Below are 25,215 nucleotides of genomic sequence, written 5' to 3' on the forward strand. Positions count from 1 at the left end.
ATTAACATTCACTGTACTCTAGATGCCACGCTATTATTTGGAGCTGGTGTTGTGTTGCATACGCTTGCAGCTGCTCTGTGTACCAAGTGCTTCAAGTCTACTCTTGTAAACTTTATTATAAATGGTACATTGGTACACATTTAGAAAAACTAGCAAGACGGTTTTATTCATTATTATTTATTAATTTCTTTAGCCTTTTTTTGTAGCCAGAAAATTGTCATTTGTATTATATTTTATTTCTAGGATGTCATTGGGAGGCCCTGGCCCTTAGTTATTTAAGAACTGTCAGATGGCAGAGCTGTCATCCCCTTTCCCCTTAAAGGGGACTTCCTGATTCTGATCACCCCCCACACACCCACAACCACCTAGCCAGGGGTGTAGGGTCGAGGCCCTTGTCCCTATCAACTTCAAAGCACGCTTGCTCCCCCCCCCTTGGCCAGATGGGCTGCATACTCGGATAAGGGTCTGGTATAGATTTTCAAGAGGACCACACACAATTATTTTTTTAAATATTGGCGTGGGATTTCACTTAAAAGCCATACCAGACCCGAAGGGTCTTGTAGGGATTAAGGGGGGGAACCCAAACTGTGTTTTTTTTTCTGCATTTTTTATTGTTGGCATTCTTTTTTTTACATGCATCTGTCAGTGGGGAAACCTGCTGACAGCTGGTGAGTCACCAGTTGTTAAGGACACGGCAGCCACAGAATTCGATCATTTTTCAAATGATCCAAATTTGTCCGAAAATTTGGAATTCATTAGATTCGAATATACAAAATTAAACTAAATGAATATTAACACATTTTAAACAAAAATTTGTCCAAAATTATATTTGAACCAAAACAAATTGCACATCTATTAGCTGCTCCTGACAGCTGCCATTAACTACAATGTATCCATGTTGTTTACATTTTAATAAGCACTGATGCTGAACCATCTGTTACATTGATCAATGTAGGGAATCTGCTGCCAGCAACTGTGATACATGGCTTGGGCTATGATAGCCCTGGAAGAGCTCATTGAATCAAGTAATTTGTCAATGAGGAGTGTCCAAATGACTCTGGAGGGGTCAGACAGGGATATTTATAGTCTGGGGTAGTGCTGGTTGGTGTTCCATGAAAATATATAATATAGCAATGTTTACCGTTTAATATGCATAGTAATGTGCTGTAGCAAAACACCCATTGCACCAAGTATTGTTTCCGATTTTAATTTAGAATCTTTTGTAGTGTAATGTGCCTTTTTTTTTTATCATTTTAGGCCATTCCTCAATTATCAGAGGATGTATTATGTCTTTATGCAAATGCTTTCCAGTGGTCCTGCATGGCTGGGCATTATACTCCTCATTACAGTCAGTCTCCTCCCAGATGTTCTCAAGAAGATTATATGCAGACTGTTCTGGCCCACGGCCACAGAAAAGATACAGGTAAACAATGACAATCTAGAACACATTCTTATAATACACAATCTCATGCAGATAAATGCAATGGAGAAAGAATATATTAATCAGTTTCATAAATCTATGATAATTGTGTGCAATGTTTTGGTCAGAAATAAAGTTTTAATTTGAATACCTATTTTTTGAATATTCATTAATATGCTGTATATTTATTATATGCATAGTTTTATTATTTCTGTTGATTAAAATGGGACCTGTCATGATGGTGGCTATTTTTCACAATGATGGTTTATTGTAGGAGGCTGCCATTGCCTGACTCCTGGAAGCCAAACTAATTCTGGGGCAGACATATTGGTGTCTGCTGATGACAATGGGGTGCACGGCTTTGGACGTGACCCTGCTTTCAGGAGTTGCACAGTGTCAACCTGGATTGGATCCTCAGCTGTAGCAAAAAAAAACATTTTCACAGGTTTTTAATGTAGACCTTTCAGCAAGTACTGATTTTTGCTTCACTCTTTTTATTTTTCTCAAGAAGGAACTGGACAATGTTCAAAGTGCAATAAACTAGCAATAAATCAAAAACCATCTTTGATTGCAAAGACACAAATGTACATGTATTTGGCCTGGATACACATTCTTGTTGAACCTGTCTTTTTTTCTAGCATAGGTTAGAAAATGAGTGTCCGTGCTTGCCTATCCCATCATAAAACTGGCATCTATTGACTGGCAACTATATTCTACTGCCAGGTGTTGGTTTTCATTGTCCTACCTAGGCTTGAAAGCTAATGCCAACCTCAATAATTGCTATGTGCAACATCCACATATTTGTTGCCTCCAGTTTTATAGTGTATATAGAACTCCGATGATCCGAAAGCAACTCAAGATACAGTGTAGCATGTAAGTGAATCATATTAAATGGATTAAGTAGCATGTAACAGAATCACTGGTAGTCAGGTAAAGATGATTTCTGTTTGCTTGCTATGTATTATTGCACTTTGTACATTATTATTATTTTTGTATTATATGATGACAGATGAACTGAGAAATCTAAATTAATTGTCACTAATAATTACTGCAATTGCTTTAAAACATGGCAGCAGATTACCAAATTCAGTACATTGTTGCTTTTATTTTACTAAGAATTAGCATGTAATTCTACTTTTCTTTTCTCCAGTGTTGTGTGTCTATATTATATATAGAATTCTATACACCTGCAGTATGTAAGCTAACAGTCATTCCTGCTCAAAATGTATTAAATGCTAGCGAGTTAGTATGCAGGTACTATGTTATTTGCTTTTAGCTTTTATGTTCTCTATGTGAAGAAGCATCATTATGTGATTTGTAACTAATACTCTGTTAGAGAAAAAAGCTCAAAAAGTGGGTTGTGTGCAAGTATAAACGTATCATATTTTACAGATGTAAAGATATTTTAGTGCAAACATGTCTAAGAAAAAAATGTTAAGCAAGGCAAAAATGTCCAAATAACAGCATCCAATCAGATTTGTTCCTGACTGTAACACCTATTTATTGCCATTTTTATCTTAACTTTGCTCTCTGGCCTATAGGGCTTTTTAAAATGGTGATAATCCAGGCACAGGGAATGATGAGAAATCCGATATACAGCTTACGGGCTCCTCTCCTCAAAAGTACATTTAATTAAAAATTGCTGATTTTATTGACAATTAAATAATATTCCAGGAAAATAGAGTATATTTGCATCCTCACAGTGTGGTAAAACAATGCCACATCCCAAAATGTATAGCAAAATGTGTTAGTGAACCCTTACGGACCATTATAGGCACCAAGATACACAAATGTTTTAAAAAAAGTGTATATTTTATTACAAATCTACTAAAACATAATAGTGCAAGTTAAAATTCTCATGATAGTATAGTACCCAAACTATAGTATAGTATAAACATCAACAAAACCACCAACATGGGCCCATCGTATCCATAATCGGTGCGCCAGTGAATTTCGGCCCTTAATGTCTGGACGGGCTTGGTGTAAGTTGATGTAGCAAAATAAAGCTCTACGTGTTTGCACCTTTGCTCTTCTTCGGGAGCTTAGGGTAAGTATTAGTATGGGTTAATGCCCCGTAAAGCTAGCGTGATAGCTTTAAAAACAATCAGAGGAGCAGTGGTGCGTGCAAGCTGTCATCCAGGATATCAGATATCCATAATGGATAGTAGATGGCCAATATATTGGGTGCCTTATAGGTTAATATTGGTAGCATAGGGTATCATATGTACAGTATATAATAGAATACACCTAAATCCTGGGTGTAGGACAAACGGCCTTACAGAATCCCCCCCAGTGGCTAGACCAGATTGCTGAGGCTCTGCCTACACAGTGAGAGATTCCCTGTACTTATTTGTATTAGCTGGGAAATGTACAGGAGCACTACAGCAGAGGCAACTTGCTCCATTTCGGATGGACAGGCATGCAACAGGGCAATCTGAGGTCAGTATATGTATTTACTTTTTTTGCTGTTCTGCGGTAATAATGAATAGTTGCCCTTAAAAAAAAAACATTAAAGTCATTTCAGTAGCATCTCCATTGGCTTTATAACACTACCATCTCACCTCCCATGTTGCAGATTTGGAAATAAAAATGCGAGAACCCACCTTTTGAGCTTTTTTCTCTCTAAACTGCACTAATATTGCATTAGCAATGCTTTAGTGTTTAATAAAATGTATCCCTTGTGTTTCTTTCTCCTTCTTCCTTTTCCCTTTGCTGTCTTCTACTTGCTTTGCATAAATAACTGCTGCCTTGCTTACACATTGCACGTGGGCATCTGCTGCCACCTTCTGGGGAACTTACAGACTAAACAACCGTGCCTTTCTGTTGAGCAGTCCACCATCTTTATGCTTTCTCAGACCACAGGCAATATAACTTTCTAATGGACTTAAAGGTGATCCTTTTTTTTCTGACTTTTGCATGTTCGTAATTTCCTCTACAGACACACGGGGCTTCCTGTCGTTCATTTTCTTGGTTTCTGTCTCTGCAATCCTGTTGCCGAAATATAAATAAGGAATTTTATAATAATAAAAAAATATTTCAATGGGAAGGACGAACTATTGCTACCTTGTTATTATAGTTGGGTCTTTTTGCTTTATTTAGCATTAAAGCATGGTTTAGAGAATACCAAGGAAATCAAATGTTGTTGCTTCTAGCGACTGGTCAGAATCCAGCTGTCCCTTTTTTAATCCATGTGGATGAGAAATGACAGCTGGACTTCGGTTGCCAAATGGAATTTGGCGTTCTTGTACAACAAGGACACTATTTAGAATATCTTGGAATCATTGGATTTTTTGCTGGCCCCCTGGTTTACATACAGTGAATGTTTTTTTATATATTTTTTCATATTGCAGCCTGATACTACAGTTGTTTAAATTCTCATTAATCTACACTCAGTACCCCATAATGACAAAGTAAAAAACTGAATTTTAGAAATATATGTGAATTTATTAAAAAGGAAAAACTGAAATATCACATTGACATGAGTATTCAGACCCTTTGCAACAAATTTAGATCAGGTGCTTCCCATTTCTGTTGATTGTTGCTGAGATGTTTCTACGCCTTGATTGGAGTCCACCTATTGTAAATTAAATTGATTGCACAGGATTTGGAAAGTCACACACCTCTCTATAAAAAGCCTTACAGTTGGCAATGCTTACTGTATCAGAGCAAACACCATGAAGTCAAAGGAACTGCATGCAGAGCTCAGAGACATGATTATTGCAAGACACAGGTCTGGGGACCGGTACAAAAAATTCTGTTGCACTGAAGGTCCCCAAGAGCACAGTGGCCTTCATAATTCTCATATGAAAGAAGTTTGGCAAAACCAGGACTCTTCCAGGAGCTGGTTGCCTGACCGAACTGAGCAATCAGGTTGAAGGACCTTCGTAAGAGAGGTGACCAAGAACCTGATGGACAACCATCACGGCATCCCTCCACTGATCTGAGCTTTATGGCAGAGTAGTTAGACGGAATCCACATGAAAACACACTTGGAGTTTGCAAAAAAGCACCTAAAGGACTCTGACTGTGAGGAACAAGATTCTCTGGTCTGAAACCAAGATTGAACTCTTTGACCTCAATTCTAATTGCTATGTTTTAAGGAAACCAGCCACCGCTCATCACCTGCCAATACATTCCAATAGTGAAGCATGGTGGTGGCAGCATAACTCTGTTTTTTTTTTAGCAGCTGAGACTGGGAAATTGGTCAGGGTTGATGAAAAGCTCAATGGAGCAAAGTACAAAAATATCCTCCCTGAAAGACTGGGGTGAAGGTTCACCTTCCAACATGACAATAATTTTAAGCACACAACCAAGACAACACAGAAGTGGCTTAAGGACAACTCTGTGAATGTCCTAGAGCAGCTCAGCTAGAGCCCTGACTCAAACCCTATTGATCATTTCTGGAGTGACCTGAAAATGGCTGTCCACTGACGGTCCCCATCAAATCTGACTGAGCTTGAGAGGATTTTCAAAGAATGGCAGAAAATCCCCCAATCCAGGTGTGCAAAGCTTGTTTTGTCATACTCAAAAGGACTCAATGCTTTAATTGCTGCCAAAGATGCTTCAACAAAGTACAGGGTCAGAATACCTATTTCAGTTCTTCTCTTTTTAATGAATTCAGACATTTCTAAAATCATGTTTTCACTTTTTTCATTATGGAGTATAGATTAATGAGAAAAAATAATAATTTGAACAACTGTAGTATCAGGCTGAAACATAACAAAACTGAAAAAGTGAAGGGGGTCTGAATACATTATATATACATTTTCCAGGTTTCTATATAGGGGCATTGTAATGAAATAATCTTCTGGTTCTTCTACAATATAATAGTACTGTGCTCCTACCTGGAAGAATGGAGACATGCTAGGTTAACAATCTTTGATAACTTGACAGGGATTTTTCAATCATGAGCTCACAACAGTAAATAATGATGCAAACAGTGCAGTTATACAAGTCCCTTGGGTTGTCCTCTACATCCGCTGTAAATAGGTTGTGGTTGACCATATTCATACAGTATAGCCCTACCAAATATTGCAAACCCACTACAGTGGAACCTCGGATTGCGAGTAACGTGGTTAACAAGCGTTTCGCAATATGAGCACTGTATTTTAAAAAAATCCTGACTTGGTTTGCGAACAGGATTCAAGCCAAAGTGCTGTGCAATACCGCATTTGGCCTGAGGCGGGGGGGGGGCGCTGGAGCCGAGCAGAGCTTAACTGCTCCAATCAGAGCCGTTCGGTGCCATTCGGAAATGCTTAGAAAATCTCAGAAATACTCTGTTCCCGAGCCTTTCCAAAGTTTTCCAAGTTTAGCCAAGGTTTCCTCAGCCCTTTCCGAGTGTTTACGAGGCTCTCCGGCGCCCCCTGCCTCTGGCCGCATGCTGTATTGCATGCCATTGAAGTCGATACGGTACTAATTATTTTAGTTTCTATTGAATTCAATGGAGAAACTCGCGTTGATATGCGAGTACTTTGGATTACGAGCATTCTCCTGGAACGGATTATGCTTGTAATCCAAGGTTCCACTGTACTTTACAATGTAAAGCCACCTTGGGAACTAGCATACTGTTCCTGCTATGTATTTGGCGGCTGGTAGTTTTCTCTACCATGCACATCATGGGACTTGGGGACATAGCAGTAGAAGCCTTCTGTAGCAGCAGGTAAAATGTATTTTGTTTATTATTAATATAGGCATTTTTTAATAGCTTTGCAAACCTTCACACCATCTAGGTTTAGATTGATCACCATTCGCCATTTTATTTCCTAGTAACTACAATTACAGTTGCATTTGTAACCATGTTTGCTATTCAGTGCACACACCCATTGTGCTCAGTATCCTTGACTATCCAATACTACTATGGGTGTGTCGCATTAAAAATGGCTAACAGCCAGAGCTGTACATCAGAGTTTCATCATTGCCAGTGGGAATAATAGACTTGGCTGCAACGAACAGCAAAATCTTTGGAGGATTTATATGGCCTGAGAGCAGCACTTTTATTTTTGCTTGCTTCTTTTAGTTTAAGACTTTGCCTTTGTCTTGCACACGATTTTTCCTGAAGCAATCATTTTGCAGAATCATTCCTCATGCTTGCTTTATTTATAATAAACTAACCTGATCATTTAAAGATATGGAACTGTCATCTCGATCTCAATGCATGCTTGCCATTTAGCTACATAGCATAGCATAGCATAGCATAGCATAGCTCATTTGAAGAAGAGTAGGTGGATGTCACAGGAAGATCGGACTCGGCAAGACTGAATTAATGTGATTCAATATTCATATTATTTGGTTGTACAAAATATACTCAACTGCCACTTTGTTTGGTACACCTTGCTAGTACTGGGTTGAACCCCCTTTTGCCTTCAGAACTGCCTTCATTTATCCTGGCATGGATTCAACAAGGTGTTTGAAACATTCTTTAGGGATTTTGGTCCATATATACACACAATAGCATCACGCAGTTGCTGCAGATTTGTCGGCTGCACGTCCATGATGCGAATCTCCTGTTCCACTGACTGCAGAGGCCATTGAAGTACAGTGAACTCATTGTCCTGTTCAATATTCCAGTTTGAGGTGATTTGAGCTTTGTGATATGGTCAGGGCCGGCCCTATGATGGGACCGGGTGGTACCATGGGTACCAGGCAGCACTTTTAGGGGGGCAGCATACTGATGCCCGCCAGCCCGTTCCGCCACCCAAATAAAATTGATGTCCTTTTTTTCCCACAAATAGAGCTTTCTTTTGGTGATATTTGATCACCTCTGCTGTTTTTATTTTTTGTGCTATAAATATATATATATTTTAACTTTTTGCTATAATAAATATCCCCAAAATTTTGAAAAATAAACTATTTTCTTCAGTTTAGGCCAATATGTATTCTTCTACATATTTTTGGTACCAAAAAAAAAAACAAAATAACACAATTAGCATACATTGATTAGTTTGCGCAAAAGACATTGTGGCCGCCGGCAATTCACAGGTCCATTTACACTCCTGGATACATGTATAGAGCCATGGCAGGTCCTTTTATACGCCTATATGCATGTATAGAGCCATGACAGGCCCTCTTTATACATCTATAGAGCCATGACAGGCCCTCGTTATTCTCCTTTATACATGTATAGAGCCATGACAGGTCCTCTTTATACTCCTATATACATTTATAGAGCCATGGCAGGTCCTCTTTATATTCCTTTACATGTAAAGAGTCTCGACAGGTCCTCTATATACATGTATAGAGCCATGACAGGTCCTCTTTATACATCTATAGAGCCATGACAGGCCCTCGTTATACTCCTTTATACATGTATATAGCCATGTCAAGTACTCTTTATAGTCCTATATACATTTATAGAGCCATGACAGGTCCTCTTGATATTCCTTTACATGTAAAGAGTAATGACAGGTCCTCTTTATACTCCTTTATACATGTATAGAGCCACGACGGGTCCCATTTAGTTATCATGATATAAAATAATGAATGTGGGGGCCTTTTGGTTGGCGTGATTTTTTTTCTGGGGGGGGGGCAGCATTTCATTCTTGGTCCCAGGCAGCACAATGTCTTGGGTCGGCACTGGATATGGTGCATTATCCTGCTGGATGTAGCCTTCAGAAGATGGGTAAACTGTAGTCATAAAGGTATGAACATGGGCAGCAACAATACTGAGGTAGGCCATGGTGTTTAAATTATGCTCAATTGGAACTAAGGGCCCAAAGTGTGCAGAGAAAATATCCCCCACACCATTACACCACCACCACCATACTGAATTATTGATACAAGGCAGGATGGATCCATGCTTTGATGTTGTTTATGCCAAATTCTGACCCTACAATCTGAATGTCACAGCTGAAATCCAGACTCCACCTTTAACCACTTAAGGACCGCCGCACAACGATATACGTCGACAGAATGGCACGGCTGGGCACAAGGGCGTACATGTACGTCCCCTTTTAGAACCCAGCCGTGGGTCGCGAGCGCGCCGCCGGCGGTGCACTCACGACCTGGTCCGAAGCTCACCGCCGGTGTCCCACGATCGGGTCACAGGAGTTGAAGAACGGGCAGAGGTGAGTGTAAACAAACCTTCCCCGTTCTTCTCTGTGGCCTGTCACTTGATCATCTGTTCCCTGTCATAGGGAACGACGATCAGTGACGTTACACTTCCAGCCACGCCCCCCTACAGTAAGAAACGCACAATAGGACACACTTAACCCCTTTAGCGCGCCCTAGTGGTTAAAAGTGTCTGATGTGTCCGCCATAATGTCGCAGTCACGATAAAAATCTCTGATCGCTGCCATTACTAGTAAGAAAAAATTATTAATAAAAATGCCATAAAACTATCCCCTATTTTGTAAACGCTATAACTTTTGTGCAAACCAATCAATAAATGCTTATTGCGTTTTTTTTTTGTTTTTTTTTACCAAAAATATGTAGAAGAATACGTATCGGCCTAAACTGAGGAAAAAAATGTTTTTTATATAGATTTTTTGGGGATATTTATTATAGCAAAAAGTAAAATATATAGCATTTTTTTTTTAAATTGTCACTCTATTTATTTTTGTTTATAGCGCAAAAAATAAAAACTGCAGAGGTGATCAAATACCACCAAAAGAAAGCTATATTTGTGGGGAAAAAGGATGCCAATTTTGTTTGGGAGCCACGTCTCACGACAGCGCAATTGTCAGTTAAAACGACGCAGTGCTGAATCGCAAAAAGGGGCCAGGTCCTTTACCTGCATAATGGTCCGGGTCTTAAGCAGTTAAGGAGCCTTTGCAAATTGTAGCCTCAGTTTCCTGTTCTTAGCCAGGAGTAGCACCATGTGTGGTCTTTTGCTGCAGCCCATCTGCTCCAAGGTTCAATGTGTTGTGCATTCAGAGATGGTATTCTGCATACCTTGGTTGTCATGATTGGTTATTTGAATTACTGTTGCCTTTCTGTCATCTCTCTAATCCAGGGATCCTCAAACTACGGCCCTCCAGCTGTTGTAGAACTATACATCCCATGAGGCATTGTAACACACTGACATTCACAGTCATGACTAGGCATGATGGGAATTGTAGTTCCTGAACAACTGGAGAGCTGTAGTTTGAAGACCCATGCTCTAATCAGTCTGCCCATTCTCCTCTGACCTCTGTCATCAACAAGGCATTTTTATCCACACAACTGCCGCTCACTGGATATTTTATCTTGTTCGGACCATTCTATGTTAACCCTAGATATGGTTGTGCGTGAAAATCCCAGTAGATCAGCAGTTTTTTAAATACTCAGACCAGCACGCCTGGCACAAACAACCATGTCACGTTCAAAGTCACTTAAATTCCCTTTCTTCCCCATTCTAATGCTTGGTTTGAACTTCAGCAAGTCATCTTCACCACGTCTAGCTGCCTAAATTCATTGAGTTGCTGCCATGTGATTGGCTGATTAGCAATTTGTGTTACCAAGCAATTGAACAGGTGTACCTAATAAAGTGGCTGGTGAGTGTATATACGCTTTTCCAAAGCAACAGATGGTGTATGGAAAACAATTGCAATCTCATCAATATTGGCTGTCTAATGGGGCACATTAGAGCTCTTTAGATATTTCTGGAGGATCTCTGCTTGTGAAAGAGAAACTAGATAGGTTGGAAATTTTCAGCCTTTGGCCTGCCCCTATGAGATTAAAGCAGCAGCACCACCACAAATATCTCAGAGCACAAGAAACAGTTCAGTGGTCAGAGTTTCTGAAAGTCCATATGTGGTCTTGTCTTTGACCAGTTTTATGATTGCATCATAAGAAAATAGACTTTGTTTACAAAAAAAATGAAGTTAAGGTTTAATTGCCATGTAAAGGCCATTAAAATAAAGATAGACTAATAAAAAATGGGAAGACACAATGAAATTGGCATAAAATGAAGTACACCTTTTTAAAGTAAACTTTACAAGCCTGGGCTATTAAAACATAGAATATAATGACAAAATGCATAAGCATGGGTCACCTACAGTGAAAAATGTCAGAAAGATATCTGGCAGTATAGGCCTCTACATTTTTGAATAAATCTTGAATTTTCCTGTAACTTCTGATAATCTCCAGGGTCTCCTTCCCATAACATTAAGGTACAAATTGGGAGTCTTCAGAGGCAGAAGGGAAAGGACCAAGTTGACATTTACAGGGAACATGTTTTATTTGCTACTTCAATGGCCAAGGCTTGTGACTGGTTTACTTTTTAAGTGGATTTCAAGCTTTAAATTCACTTTAACTAGTCAGTTTGAGCCAAGGTGGACCAAACAAACTATCTCCTACAATAACAGGTGTGCTTGTTTGGCACTCTGTATCAACTGTTTGTACCCTTGGCTACATACAGTATAGAACCTGGTGTTCTGGTTGTGGAAAAAGGCCATCCTATCTAACACTTGCACCAAAATCGAGTCGGCTTAGTGGCACTCAACTATTTATAGGCAGCTTTTGACCCAAACCAACTAGTTAAAGTGAAAGTAAAACTGTAAAACCCTATAGGTAACACTGAGGCCCTGTACACACGACCGGTTCATCCGATGAGAATGGTCCGACGGATCGTTTTCATTGGTCCACCGCTGAAGTGGCCTGATGGTCTGATGTGTGTACACACCATCAGTTCAAAAACCGATCGCTTCAGAACACGGTGACACAAAACACACGACGTGTGTAAAAAAAACGAAGTTTAATGCTTCCAAGCATGCGTCGACTTGATTCTGAGCATGCGTGGGTTTTGAACCGATGCTTTTGTGTACTAACCATCGGTTTGGTTCGATCGGTCAGCGGTCCATCGGTTCCATTTTAAAGCAAGTTTTACAATTTTGTTCCGAAGGACAAAAGATCGATGGGCCGTACACACGGTCGGTTTGGACCGATGAAACTGAACCTCAGTCCATTCTCAACGGTTTTGACCGGTCATGTGTACGCGGCCTGACACTATTTGTGTCTTAAATTCCTATACAAACCACACCAAAAAAAGACTACAAAAATATAAATATACCTGTGAAACAAGTAGAAAAGGAAATCAATGTGAGAATTTTTTTCTACTAGATGTCCATTAGAAAGGATCTATCTAAGAAATTACTATCTGTTACTTTAAAGGCGATAACAGCATGATTTTCAGCTTGTGTTGTTATGAAGATCTTAATTTTACTGTTATAAAGTCTAGCCACTTTTTTTTTTTAGATGGAGTAGAAAAGGGTAAAACCCCTGTCGGCAGTAAAAACGTCACAAGGTTTTAGTCCTTCCCTATTCTATCCAAAATCATTAATTCATTCACTTAATCGCTTAATTCTTAAAGTAGAACTTCAGGCTAAAATTAAAATCTCTACTTCTACTTGCATCAACATTCTAAAGCCTCGTACACACGATCAGTCCATCCGATGAGAACGGTCTGATGGGCCGTTTTCATCGGTTAACCGATGAAGCTGACTGATGGTCTTTCGTGCCTACACACCATCGATTAAAAAAACGATCGTGTCAAAACGCGGTGACGTAAAACGCAACGACGTGCTGAAAACGAAGTTCAATGCTTCCAAGCATGCGTCAAATTGATTCTGAGCATGCATGGATTTTTACCGATGGTTGTGCCTACTAACGATCGGTTTTGACCTATCGGTTAGGAATCCATTGGTTAAATTTAAAGCAAGTTGGCTTTTTTTTAACCGATGGTTAAATAACCTATGTGGCCCGCACACTATCGGTTTTGCCTGATGAAAATGGTCCATCAGACCGTTGTCCTCTGGTTAACTGATCGTGTGTACGAGGCCTAAGACTAACCTATATAGCCCTGTAAAGAAGAAATCACTATACATACCTTTTTTGAAGTCGCTCTGGTGTGGTCTTATGCTGAGCTGTCAACAATGGCTTGTGTGTGTAGGCGGGTGCATAAGAGGCAGCCAACAGCGGAAGCCCCATAGTAACTCTATGGGTGAAGTCACTTCCCAGGCAGTTCACAGCCGTTGTCGGCTATCTCCTGCACACAGTTTCCGCTGCTAGAGACGGGACCGGATTGTCTTCAGAAAAGGTATGTATAGCAACTTTTGCTTTACAGGGTTAGATATGTTAGTCTTAGATTGTAGATGCAATTAGATTTGGATATTTTAGTTTTAGGGTGAACTTCCACTTTAAGCTACTTTAGTCAATTCAGTTAATCTCTTACCAATCTCTTCAATATGACACATTTTAGATCATAAAAAGTGTGTAATACGCTCCTAACTTTAAAGGCTCAGTACACCCACAACTGATATATTATCTCTAGATACTGGAGAATTAAACCACATGACAGTTTCTTATATCTTGTAAGGACTCTATTGGCAAGATCTTCCCTTGAGTTGCTAGGTCTGTGTTGTGGCCATTATGGGGGTTCCTGGTCTCAATGGATATTGTATTTTATTTTTTATTACACATTACGTGACGCAAGATTCTGTAATGTAAAGTTGGGCAGGAACACCCAAAGAGATGGACATAAACAAAGCTAATAACTACAGCAGGGAGATCTGCTATTTAAGTATGCAAGATGCATAAATAGCCAGGGGCTGACTCTGCCCACTGGGCTCCACCTATACCTAAATTGTCACTTTTGGGTGGACAAACCTTTTAGTTGCATATGTAGCCCTTTCCATGTGTGTTAATTCACAAGTGACGCCCAGAGCATATCTTGGTGTTCTTCCCCTCCCTACAGCAGACATTGAAACTAAAGTCGGGCATTGAGGGGCCACTTCTGGAAGAATCCAGTGCTGTAAACAGATAAGTGCAGCAAGCTCACTTGATAGGTACCGTATGATATATGTGTGATCATGATTATTTTTCTCTTGGTGTGCTGACTCTTAAGTATTTTCCTCCAAACCTTTTTGCTGTGCGTGATTTTAGTTTTTGTATTTTTGTTTTTTTTAATATCATGTATTTTACTTTGGGAAGCTTGTAAGTATGTTAGAAGATGTAACTATACCATTATCTGTTTTGAAATGATCTTGCCTTCAACTGAGTATTACTACTATCTAATTGACCATTTGTGGATTAGGCTTGCCGTTTTGTCAGAAAACAATATTGAGCCTCATTTATGGAATTGTCCTAGGGGAGAATCTTATTGGGGAGACTGTGTTGCTCAACAGCAATCAATGAAGGTTTCCATTAACTTCCTTGCTTTTAAGAGAGAATCTGATTGGTTGCTGTTGGGCAATGAACGGACTTGGAGAAATCTGTGGAGTTTTTCAAAATTCATTAGCTATTTAAAATTTAGAAAGAAAAATCATGTGCTTAAAGAGTATTGGTCCCCTTTAAAAGTCATTAAAACTTAGCAGTATTACCTTACTGATTTTTAGGCCAGGCCAGATTCAATCTTAGTATTAAGCCTCGTACACACAGCCGAGTTTCTTGGCAAAAACCAGCAAGAAGCTTGCTGGGGGGTTTTTTTTTGCAGAGGAAACCGGTCGTGTGTACACTTTTCAATGAGGAAACCGCAGAGGATCTCGTCGGGCCAAAAAGAGAACATGTTCTCTATTTCCTTGACGGCAATGGGAAAATTTGGCGAGATCGTCGGGGGCTTCACAAGGAACTCGACGAGCAAAACTATGTGTTTTGCCCGTCGAGTTCCTCGGACGTGTGTACGAGGCTTAAGGCTCCATTCACACTAATACATATTTTGATGCATTTTGCATTTTGCAGAAATGCAGGGACATTTTTTAACATGGTTTCCTATGGAACATGTTCACATCAATGCTTTTTTGTGCCTCTGCGTTTTAGGAAATGGTCGGGGAACTTTTTCCCCGCAAAAAGCAGCATTTTGCATGTAATAGAATTCAATGGACCCGCATCCAAAACGCAAGTACTGCTTTTTTACCACGATTTTGCCGCGATTTGCATATTTTTTTAACCTATTATAGCTGGTTGTTAAAGGAAATGTAAAAAAATAAAAATTGCCGGTAAAAAAATTCAAAAAAAAAACGCAAATCGCGGTAAAAACTTGTGTTGAAAAATGCGGCAAGCACTGCAAAAAGCACTGCAGAAACGCGCAAAAACAACATGCATAGGTGTGAATCGAGCCTTAGAAAGGAAAGAGCAGCTAATACAGTGGTACATAATTGTCCTTGTAGAATGTGATTTATCAGTCTCTCCAGGGCAGTTCTAGAAGACAAACTACAGTTGGTCTTAGGCCTGCTTCACACTGCTGTGAATTCTATTGCAAATTTGAGCCATTGCGATTTCTCAAATTTGCAAGTCATTAAAATAACATTAAAAAAGTAAATGAAGGGGTGTGGGGGTGGTGGCGCTGTCTGTTCTTTCACCTATAAGGAGGAAGAAGGAAGGAGATAACCCCTCACCCTATTGCATGTATATAAAAAAACTTGTGTGGTGTTCCACAAATATTGTGTGTGTGTAATGATGAGCACAATAAAAATAAAAGTAATAGAAACTATACTGAAAACAGTGGACCACTGATAGCAGCCAGTGCAGCTGCAATAAATGTGCAATCTGTGAACACCGTAGGTGTCTTATGTGCTCTGTGAATATATATGCATCAAAATGCCAAAACCAACATAAAGTGTGTAATGCAACCACATAAATCCTAAAGTATCCTGTGACAAGCGCTTAGGACATGAATATCTCATACATGTGTGCACATAACTATGCGCATATTACCAGGAAGAAAATAATATAATATATAATATTTAAATAAGTGGAAAAAAAGATGAACAATAAACCATTCAGTAGAAGATACCAGTGGAAAAAAGTTCATATGAATTAAATAAAAATCTGTGACAGAGTATAATGTCTCATCCATAGTGAGATCTTGATATAAAGTGCAGCAATCCTTAGTGATAAAGTGCTCCTATCCATGGGGGGTATCTTTTTAGGGGGGGCTGCAGTCTAGCCGTTTTTGTCCTAAGCGCGGGTATCGCCATATCCATTAAAATAACATTGTTTTCCATTAGTGCAGTTCACATCAGTGCGGTGCGAATCTAAGCTGCGGGAAAAAAGGGTCCTGTGCGAGTTTGATCCATGTGCGATGCAAATTCAGCTCTATAGATTGGGCATTCGGTGAAATCACGGCAAATTCGCTGCAAAATTGCCGCCGTAAAATTGCACGATTTTGAATTCGCAGCCGTGTGAACCTAGCCTGATGTAAGCAATCGTTTTGCTTCTGTTATCCTACTTGTAAAATCAATATCCATTACTGAATGGCCAAATTAGATTAATTAAATGTGATCACTATTGCCTGGAAGCTAGGCTTCAAGATGTTTGTACACATTTGATAGCTAAAGTGACTGCATCTGTCAGTAAGGTTGTGTTGGATGCTTGGTATTATAAAAAATATCTGACTTTGTACAAGAAATGTTTGGCTCCATTTATTAGTATTTTAAAAATCTGGCACAGTACATTTGGGAAACAGATAGAAGGAGTTTGTGTTTCCTCCCCTCTAATCAAAAACTGCAGTCGTGTGGAAAAGTAAGTACACCAAGCAATTTTTTGACTTTTTCACCATATTGGAACAGGCAAACATAACTTCTTCATTTAAACAGTGCCTGCAGATAATGGTAATGCACTTGAATAAGAACATAAGAAAATGTTGACTTCTTATACTCATCTCTTCACAAAAAGATGTAATGGTGTAATGTGAGAATTAGACCCTTGACCTCACAGGCCTACATTGTCTCCTTTAGCAGAATAGACTTTTGCATAACTGCCCACTAGTTCCTGATATGGACGTTTAAGGGCTTTAGAGAGCTCTTTTGATCCTGACATGTTGACACCACTCACGTCAGCTGCAATGAGCACACCAGACCCTGAATATCTAAGGGTGAACCCGTTTTGCTGATGATGATATAACTACTCAATTGGCGGCAGTGCCAGCATGTAAACAAGTTTGTTAAATGTTTACTCTTGGCTGCCTGCTTTCTAGAAGAAAATGATTGTGTGGCTGTAAATCTGCCCCATAATTTTTACTTGCGCAGAAACATGGCTACCCAGCACCCCTTATGACCACCACTATGTTCTGGGCTTAACTATCCCTTCTCGGTGTCTGGGGACCATCATGGCGGTTGTTGGGATAGAAAGCAGTGGGAGATCAGTAGACATCATTTGCTGATCTTCCCTGCGATGAATGACCCTGGATGCGCTCAGCTCTGTGCACTTCTGGGTTCAGAGCTGTCAATCTCTAGCCACTCTGACCAGGGAAGAAACTAACTGAGCACAGTCTGGCTTCAACAGGGGTGACATGTTTATTATTTTATTTAAAAAAATAAAGCTTTACAATCACTGTATCAGACCATGGGATTTTTTAAGTGTCATTTGTTTAAGTATATCAAGTTCATCTGTAGGCACAGTTTGAATGTTTACCTATTCAAATATGTTGAAAGTGTTAACAGTTTCCATGGGGTGCACATACTTGTTTCATATGACTTTAACAAACCTGCCCCCCCCCCCCACCGCGGAAGACGAATGGTGGCAATTAGTGCTCCCACCAAACCCCCCTGGCTATTGTCACACAACTGGGTGGGCTCAGGGCTCTGCCAATTAGAGCCTCAGGCTCTAATCATGTGCTAAAAAAAAAAACCTATTGAAATTCATGCGTCTGGCACCCTGCATGTAGATTAGGGGGCGGTGCATGGATTAGGGGGGCGGGCCGCCGCTGCATATGCATAATTTGCTTCATAGGAGAGCACGCAGTACCTTTTAAAAATGTATAGCACATTCATAATATGTCTTAATTATTAAATATACATCAGAATCCTTTCAGAATTCATAATCCACATCCCATCATTTGGGATGTTGTGTTGCAGACTATAATAAATAACTAAATGTCAATATGACTGCAGCTGATATATGAGCCAATCTATGGGAGTCATAATTCATACAATACAACAAGACTCAGTTACACTGTGTTCTGCCACTAATGTATAAACCTCTCATGGATCTCCATTTCTAAACAAGAGGATGCTTTAAACACTTTTTTTTTATTTTAAAATATTTAAGTGATTTAACCTTTTATGTGCTTTTTATTTTTTATATTTGCAGTTATTTCACAAATGTTTTCCTACAAAAAGGTTTATTTTCATGTAATTCAAGATTAAAAATGTTATTGTCATGTCCACAAGGACAAAAACAAAGCAGAATGAAATGCTTCCTTACAGTCTAACAGATAGTATGTAACTAAACTGACTCTAGCATAAATACCAGCAATATACTAACAATTCTAAAAGTAATTAAATGATAAATAGTAACAAAATAAAGTCCCTGTGGGCAGAATATGAATTTAAATAGCTTTTCTTTTTTCTATAGTGTGTTTATATATCTTGTATATCTTTGTTTATTATGATTAGAGCTAAAAAAAACTAAAATTTTTATTCAGTTTTAATCAGATACTCTAATGCCGCGTACACACCATCACTTTATGTGATGAAAAAAAACGACACTTTCTGTGAAGTAAAAAATGACGTTTTTGAAACTTCAATTTTCAAAGACGAAGTTGCCTACACACCATCGTTTTCTCACAATGATCTTGCAAAGTGAGGTTACGTTCCACCACGTTTTACCATTGAAGCTTGCTTCATAAGTAGCTTCTGGGCATGCGTGGATGAAAAAACGTCTTAGAAAACGACGTTTTTTGCTACACACGGTCAATTTCTGTGAAGTAAAAAGTGCACTTTTGAAAAACGACACATAAAATTGAAGCATGCTTCAATTTTTTTTGGTCGTTTTTTACAAGACATAAAACGACGTTTTCCCCCACACACAGTCAATTAAAGTGACGTTTTTAAAAACGTCATTTTTTTTCATCACATAAAGTGATGGTGTGTACGCGGCATAAGTCTTAAATGTGGCGTATGAATATTTCATGTATACCACTTGCACCCATCAGGCAGGGAGCTCTAAACCTTGTTTTTGGAGGCAGAAATATACCTTAATAGCAGATTACATCAATTGCAAAATGATGCACAGAGAAAGGGACATGTACTCCATTTTTCCTAGAAGAGTTGAATCGGACCATACCACCTTACTGACTCGGCTACATATAGAGTGTTTCACGCTTTGAAAACCCAGTTCCATGGATGGCTTTGTCACTCAGTACTTTTTTGAAAGATTAACCTAATATATAAAAAAAGATTTCACTTTGCTTTGACCTTGAAGTGGTTGTAAAGTTTCTTGTTGTTTTTCAACTTTATGCATTCTACGCATTAAGGTGAAAAAACACCTTGTACTCTACGCCCCCCCCCATGCCCCCGTTTTACTTATCTGTGCCCCGAACTTCCGTGGGTTCGTTCCCGCGTTGCTTTCCAAACGGCTCGTCGGCTGTTTATTGGTTAGATTGAGAGCAGCACAGCCATTGGCTCCAGGTGCGGTCAATCAAATGTCAATAATGTGGCGTGCCGGGGCCGAGTCATACACTTGGCGGCTATGGCCACTGAGTGTATCAAACGGGAGGTAACCCCCTCGGGAGAACGATTCCCAGAGGGGGTTAGCTCTTGTGAGGAGGAGCGGCAAGAGCTGCCGTGTAACCCCAGAATAGGACGATCAGGGCCACTCTGCAAAACGAACTGCACAGTGGAGGGAAGTATAACACGTTTGTTGTTTTTTTTAAACTGAACCCATACAACCCCTTTAACCCAAAAATTACCAATTGGGACAACAGTCCAATTTTTAAACTAATACTAAAAATAATTATAATTTTACTCCATATAAAAACAGATAAAAAAGCACATGCAATTACATTAAATTACAGTATACATATAGAACAGAATAGATAAGCTTAGAAACCCCCATGTAGGACCTATTGAGACACATCTGTATAATATATTATAAGGGGTTGTAGTTTTGTTAGGGATGTGGTACATCCTAAAAGGCATAGTTGATTGGAATCCATAAGGCTTCTCTTGTATATTAGGTATGCTTTCTTTTCCTGACCTGCATACTTGTTCCAGGCCAGTGATTCAGAAAATATTGCACTTTCTAGAAGTAGGTCAGCAATGGTAGACCTCATGTATTTCTGATTAAAAACAATAGACTGTGGTGTTCTAAGATGTGAAATGCCCACTATGCTCCTGGTGATCCAACATCCACTCATCTAAGGCCGGCCATAGATACAGTAGGTAAACCACAGGTCTTATAAAGGGTGCCTCCATCAGAAAATACTGTCTTAAAACTCTCAAATTTTAACTAGTCTATTGATTGGGCCTCTGCCATTAACAATCCTATATGAGGTAATTCCCTACTCCCCGAGTTACTTAAGGTGCCTAGTGCTGTATTTTGGGCCTTCAGGAGTCAAATGTTTATGCACCAGTTATTTAATGAGTGCAAGATTAAGAATTTGTTATGATACAGGAGGAGTTTGGGGGTTCCTCCAAAATACTTTTTTTACCTTCAGCTGGGCCATGTGGTTATTGGTCAATTTCATTCCCTTATTGTCATGCTCCACCAAACACCACTAGAAAAACTGCCGTTGTGCACTGATAAGACCAAATTAATTATTGTTTGGGTCTTCTTAGTACAAAAGTAACTTCCCCCCTCGAGTTAGGTGTACGTGGCTTGAGATGATACCCCAATTATCGGCAGAAGATTAGGATGATGTGGAAAGGGACCTCTATGACCTCATTCATAGTATCCAAAGATAGTCTTATACAGCTTAGGTTGCATCATCAAACCTATTATACACCCCAACGCTTATATAAACTTAATCCTAGAAAGATTCTACTGTTTTCGACATACCAAGAGGCAGACTTCTACCATGCCATGTGTCCTCAGGTACAATTGTTTTGGTATATGTACTGTATTTATTGGCATATAACACTCACTTTTTTACCCTCTATTTGAAAATAGAGGGTAAACTGTGCCTGCGTGTTATACGCAGGGGGCTGTGGAAAGTTTTTTTCCTGAAACATCCCTCTTAAAGTTTGGGTGTGTGTTATATGCCTGTGCGTGTTATACGCTGAAAAATACAGTAAATTTCTTGAAATGGCCTAAGGTCTCCTGAATGTCTAGTGTCCTAATATTTGCTTTTCAGGGTTGGTGGAGGATTTACTGGTGAGTTCTCATACCAAAAAAAAACTGCTAAGCATATGATATTTCTATGCAAAGAAGATTATTCTGGTCACCTAGAAGAGATTCCTCCCACCGACCCTCTCAAAATAGAAGAATCTGATCAATGTGGTTCCCACTATACCAACTTGCCTATACCATTTGAGACTCTACTAAATAATTTGATAACGTATGGGGCCACTGCACTAATTCACTCCTCAAGCTTCAAGCCACCTGTGTTCCCTGTGGACCACAGTCTTATGTTGTAAATTTTATTTAGATGTTTTTCACCTGTAAATTCTGTAATATGGGTTCATTGCAGTTGATTTACTAAAACTGGAGAGAGAAAAATCTGAGGCAGCTGTGCATGGTAGCCAGTCGGCTTCTAACTTCAGCTTGTTAAATTAGGCTTTGACAAGAAAACCTGGAAGCTGATTGGTTTCTATGCAGGGCTGCACCAGATTTTGCACTCTCCAGTTTTAGTAAATCAACCTGCCAGGAGAATGACGTGTACAATTGATATTGCTACCACAAGGAGGCCGATAAGTGATAGCATTTTAAGTGACAGCTACTCCTAATGGAGACATCAGGGGTCTTTTTAAAACCCCAATGCCTTCCCTGCACCCAGGCAACTCTGATGAAGGACACAGCGTTCTCAATCACTACTTTCACCTGGCGATTCTAGCAGAGAACTAATGGCTTTAAAACTGTAGGAGCTAAGCCCTTCAGGGTTTAGACCTCACCGAAGAGATGGAGGAACAGGCATTCCTCCCCCCTCTCCCCACTTGTCATCCTGAAGTGTACTTTTTTGCTTCCAAGCCCTTAGGTGATGGAGGTGAGCGAAGAGGCAAAAGAAAAGGGGTTGCCCATATGGGAGGACCACATTCCAAAGCACTATAGAAATGATTGGGTGGACAAAGTGATTTGCGCATTTTAACAATTCCTGCTAGTGCACACGAACAACCATGTGTGATGTGAACAAACCCGAAATTAAGCTAGGGAGATGAGTGAGAATTTGTTTTGAATCTCTGTTTCTGCTTGTTGGGTGAATGTAAAGAGTTTGATGTCCATAATCTGGGCACAAATGCACTTTAGTGCTATGTCCACGTTGGGGGAACTGGAATCTGATATCTACAAAGTCTCCAGGTAAAGATTTTGTGATCTTGGTAAGCATCACATACTGTATGCAGTAGTTGTCGAGTAATGTAAAATCAGTCCTAAAACCCAAAATGTATTCCTTGAGGCAGAGTTATGAGATCCCATTCTTGATTCTGGCCAGCACCTTGAGAGTTGATATACAATAAACAGTTTTGTTCCTTAATTAATAAATGTATATTTTGTGAAAGTAGGGGTCAAAAATTTCCATCTTGTCTGGGTGGGTAAATATACCAATATTCTTGTTTCACTTCATACAATGAAAGCCAGTTTACCATGCTTTTCTGCCTCCTAACTTATGTACTCTCTCTACAGAATGCTTCCAGCCTCTCTCAGGACCATGTTTCTGAGTTCACGCCTCTAGCCTCCATGCAGAGTCCAAACTACCAAAGCAACGAATTCAACAGCGCTACAGCCAGCAGGTCTAATTTTTTTTCTAAAAAAGTGATGCTTACTCACTGGCGAGGCAATGATTATTTCCACCTTCCATCCCTCTTTGGCTATTCCAATACCCGCTATAGCTCTAGTACGGGCTCATACCTCAGCCGGTCAGGGTTGGAAACATCAGTGTGACAGATCACCACTGCAGGCCTTTATGAACTCTTATTTTACTTTATATGTTGGGAAATTCAGCAAAATGATTGTTGTAAAAACAATAGCCTCTTGGACGCTGACCACCACTGTTTAACATTAGGAGAGATTGCTTCTTTCTGGGCCTGGGAGGCTTTTTTAAGTACTGCAGCAAAGAACAATCTTCACAGTCTGGTACTGTGTGACTGAGAGCACTATACATTTTCCTTGTTACCTGTTCAGAGATTTATGTGTTTTATTAGTCATGTCAGCTTTAGTTGTTTTTATACTACTGAACTGTGTGTGAATGATTTCTATTATATGTTAAAGTCAAAAAGGTAGCTGGTGGGTACAGCATAACATGCTATCTAACTGTACATCTTGTTTTTTTTTTTTTTTTTTTCTCTCTCTGCTGCTGGTACCAAAAAAACAAGCTGGTGTTTTCCCTGTGTTCACTGCTTTTAAAGAAATAATATCTATCAGTCATGTCATTGTAAGTTGCCAAATATGTTCATGTATTGGTCGTGTTCCTCCTCCCATTAGTTCCTCTCTGGATTCCTATATGTGCTCATGTGTTGTGTGGCATACATTGAAGTTGACTTATTATAACTGGAGTATAAAGGGGAAAAAAGGTCAATACTTAAGTGTACATATTTTTTATATTGCAATAAAATTGCAAAGAATGAAAGTGAGTAATTTTTGTAACCCAAGAATTCATCAAATCTGATGAAGTAGTGGTAAGTCACCATTATCCTGAATGTGACCTTTTACTGCGATCCTGAAAATAACCACAAAATGTAACCTAAACCTACTTACAACTCTAAACCTGAACTTACACCTAACTCTGTTAGTAGGACTTTAAGTTTAAATCCACTAAACACATTCCAAGGGCATTAAAACCAAAGATGTTCAATGACTTACAGTTTTATTTATTTCTAAACCAGCTACATCCAAAGTAGAAAAGCCTGTGCCATGTCAGCAACTGTAGACCCCTTCCCCTCTGTGTGTAAACAGTGTTTCCTTTGCAGAAGTACACCTATAGTACTGCAGTCAGCAAAGCTCATGCAATCAGCAGGGAGCCTGAGCCGTGCTGATCTCAGCTTTAGGCCTGACTCTTTAGAGAGCATGTTGGTCTTATGCAAAGAGGTCGCTGCTTTTCCAGAAAGGGCAAGGGTCCTTCTCTGCAGTATACTGTCATGGAACAGGATTTTTTACCCAGGCTGTGACTACTTTTTAAAGAAAAATATATATTTAAAAGTTTGGGAAACCAAGAGCAATAAAAAAAAACCTGACATGGATTATAACTTCCCCTACTCTATTAAAAAAAAAATTGATCTGTGTTTTTATTGGAGATCTTCTCTTAGTTATCTGTAAGGACAGTAAATGCTCATTCACACCAATTTGGCTGTGCTAATTGTGGGTAAGAGGAGTAACATCTTTAGTGTGGGCCTCCTCACAATTAGACCCAGCACTGCATGCTTGGGGGTATCATAAATAAAAGATCACCAACACACTATAAACAAAGTACATCTCTACTTTTTCTTTGCTCCAGTTCTTATATATCAACCTCAATGCTTCTTACTAACTATGCTTATCTATAAGTGCCGTTACCACTGCAGGAAAGGATACTCATGGGACAAGACTGCTTTTTAAAAACTCCAAATTCATGTACTATAATATATGTTAACAGAAAATTGTCGGCAGTTAAAGTACATTTTAAATGAATAAACATTTAATATAAGTATTCCTAGCATTATGCTTTGTGGTTTGGTTCACAAGGTTTATATTCTTTAATATGTGATTGATTCCACTGAACATGTTTAGCCTTAGCCTTAGCCACAGTCCCAATTGTACATTACAGTTAAAATGCAAACTAGCCAAATAGGAGTCTCATCATAACAAAAGAACATGACAAAAGCTTTAATATTTCCTGACATCACAATTGTCAGTGATCTAATATAAAATCAAACTAGCTGTATCTCTGCATACTTTTGCTGAGTTTTATCTAATCATGGTATACTACACATGTGATAAAACCAGAAACCCATATTATTTATTTCATGGGATGTA

General features: G+C 39.3%; 1 protein-coding gene across 6 annotated transcripts in view; it reads left to right on the forward strand.

The window, feature by feature from the left end:
• Positions 1-24,889, forward strand: part of ATP11A (ATPase phospholipid transporting 11A) — a 251,388-nt gene extending 226,499 nt beyond the window's left edge. For 2 of the 6 annotated variants that reach the window (XM_040336230.1, XM_040336234.1), the window contains 3 exons: positions 1,258-1,423; positions 4,222-4,310; positions 22,891-22,973. In XM_040336230.1, the coding sequence (XP_040192164.1) occupies positions 1,258-1,423; positions 4,222-4,299 (244 nt within the window). In that variant the 3' untranslated portion in view covers positions 4,300-4,310; positions 22,891-22,973. Of the gene's footprint in view, positions 1-1,257; positions 1,424-4,221; positions 4,311-14,089; positions 14,181-22,890 lie in introns of all 6 variants that reach the window. The other 4 variants (XM_040336228.1, XM_040336229.1, XM_040336232.1 and 1 more) reach the window with 3 other exon arrangements.
• The last annotated feature ends 326 nt before the right edge of the window (positions 24,890-25,215 follow it).

The sequence above is a fragment of the Rana temporaria genome, chromosome 2, assembly GCF_905171775.1.
Source record: "Rana temporaria chromosome 2, aRanTem1.1, whole genome shotgun sequence".
In the NCBI taxonomy this organism is placed as follows: domain Eukaryota; kingdom Metazoa; phylum Chordata; class Amphibia; order Anura; family Ranidae; genus Rana; species Rana temporaria.